Genomic DNA, 806 nt, shown 5'->3' on the forward strand with positions numbered 1-806 from the left:
CCCGTTCAGTGATGTGCGTACATCCTTTCAAACCTTTCTAGATAAGCTCGAGCAGGTACGTTCCCATACCCACGTACGGCCCAGTCGTGTGTGTATGTCTATGGTTGTGGTTGTGATTGTGATTGTGTTACGTATACGGGTATATACACCTGTGTGTGATTCTTCATACGTTCGAGGGGCCTTGGCCGTATACCACCGGTCTCAACGAGCTTGTTCCACACTTATGTATGAGCGGGTGGTTGCTTGGTGAGCCTATGCGTGTCAGTGAGAGCGGACTCGAACGTGTGAGTTCGCAGATACGATGTGCACACACCTCCGACGGTACGTAAACATATCATTGAATGCCCGTGGAGACGTTTGTGTGTACATGTAAAAACATACATGTGAAGCCGTGTGTGTGTGTGTATCTGTGAATGTCTTGCATGTACTTATGGTGTGTGCCTGCGTATCCGTGGCCATTTATACTCGTCGTGGGCTCGGAGTGTAGTGAGTGGTGGTCATGGATTAGTCCTCGTATGGTTTCTCCGTCTTTGATCATGGGCCGATCTACAGCCGCCGCCTTTAATATGTTGCCAGAGGCGTCCGGTTCACTATTCACTACGCCTTCATCAGCCTGTGAGTGTTTGTGTTGACCTATACCAGGGACTTCGTGCGTGTGCACAGTGTATATACAGAACTCTCATTGGCGTTAACGGTATATGTATGTGCGTCGAGGTCGGTGTGGATACTTTTACTGACCGTTAGCGGCCATGCAATCTGTCTAGCTAAATCTTTAGCATATATTTATATATATATTTATATATATA

At 47.3% G+C, this 806-nt stretch overlaps 1 protein-coding gene across 1 annotated transcript; it reads right to left on the reverse strand.

Annotated features, from left to right (window-relative positions):
- Positions 1–428: 428 nt before the first annotated feature.
- Positions 429–613, reverse strand: SARC_16848 (hypothetical protein; the record flags this gene model as incomplete). Its single annotated transcript, XM_014289048.1, has 1 exon — positions 429–613. A coding segment is annotated over one exon (185 nt), but the record flags the coding sequence as incomplete, so codon positions are not given.
- Between the last annotated feature and the right edge of the window lie 193 nt (positions 614–806).

This window comes from Sphaeroforma arctica, assembly GCF_001186125.1.
Source record: "Sphaeroforma arctica JP610 unplaced genomic scaffold supercont1.9051, whole genome shotgun sequence".
In the NCBI taxonomy this organism is placed as follows: domain Eukaryota; class Ichthyosporea; order Ichthyophonida; genus Sphaeroforma; species Sphaeroforma arctica.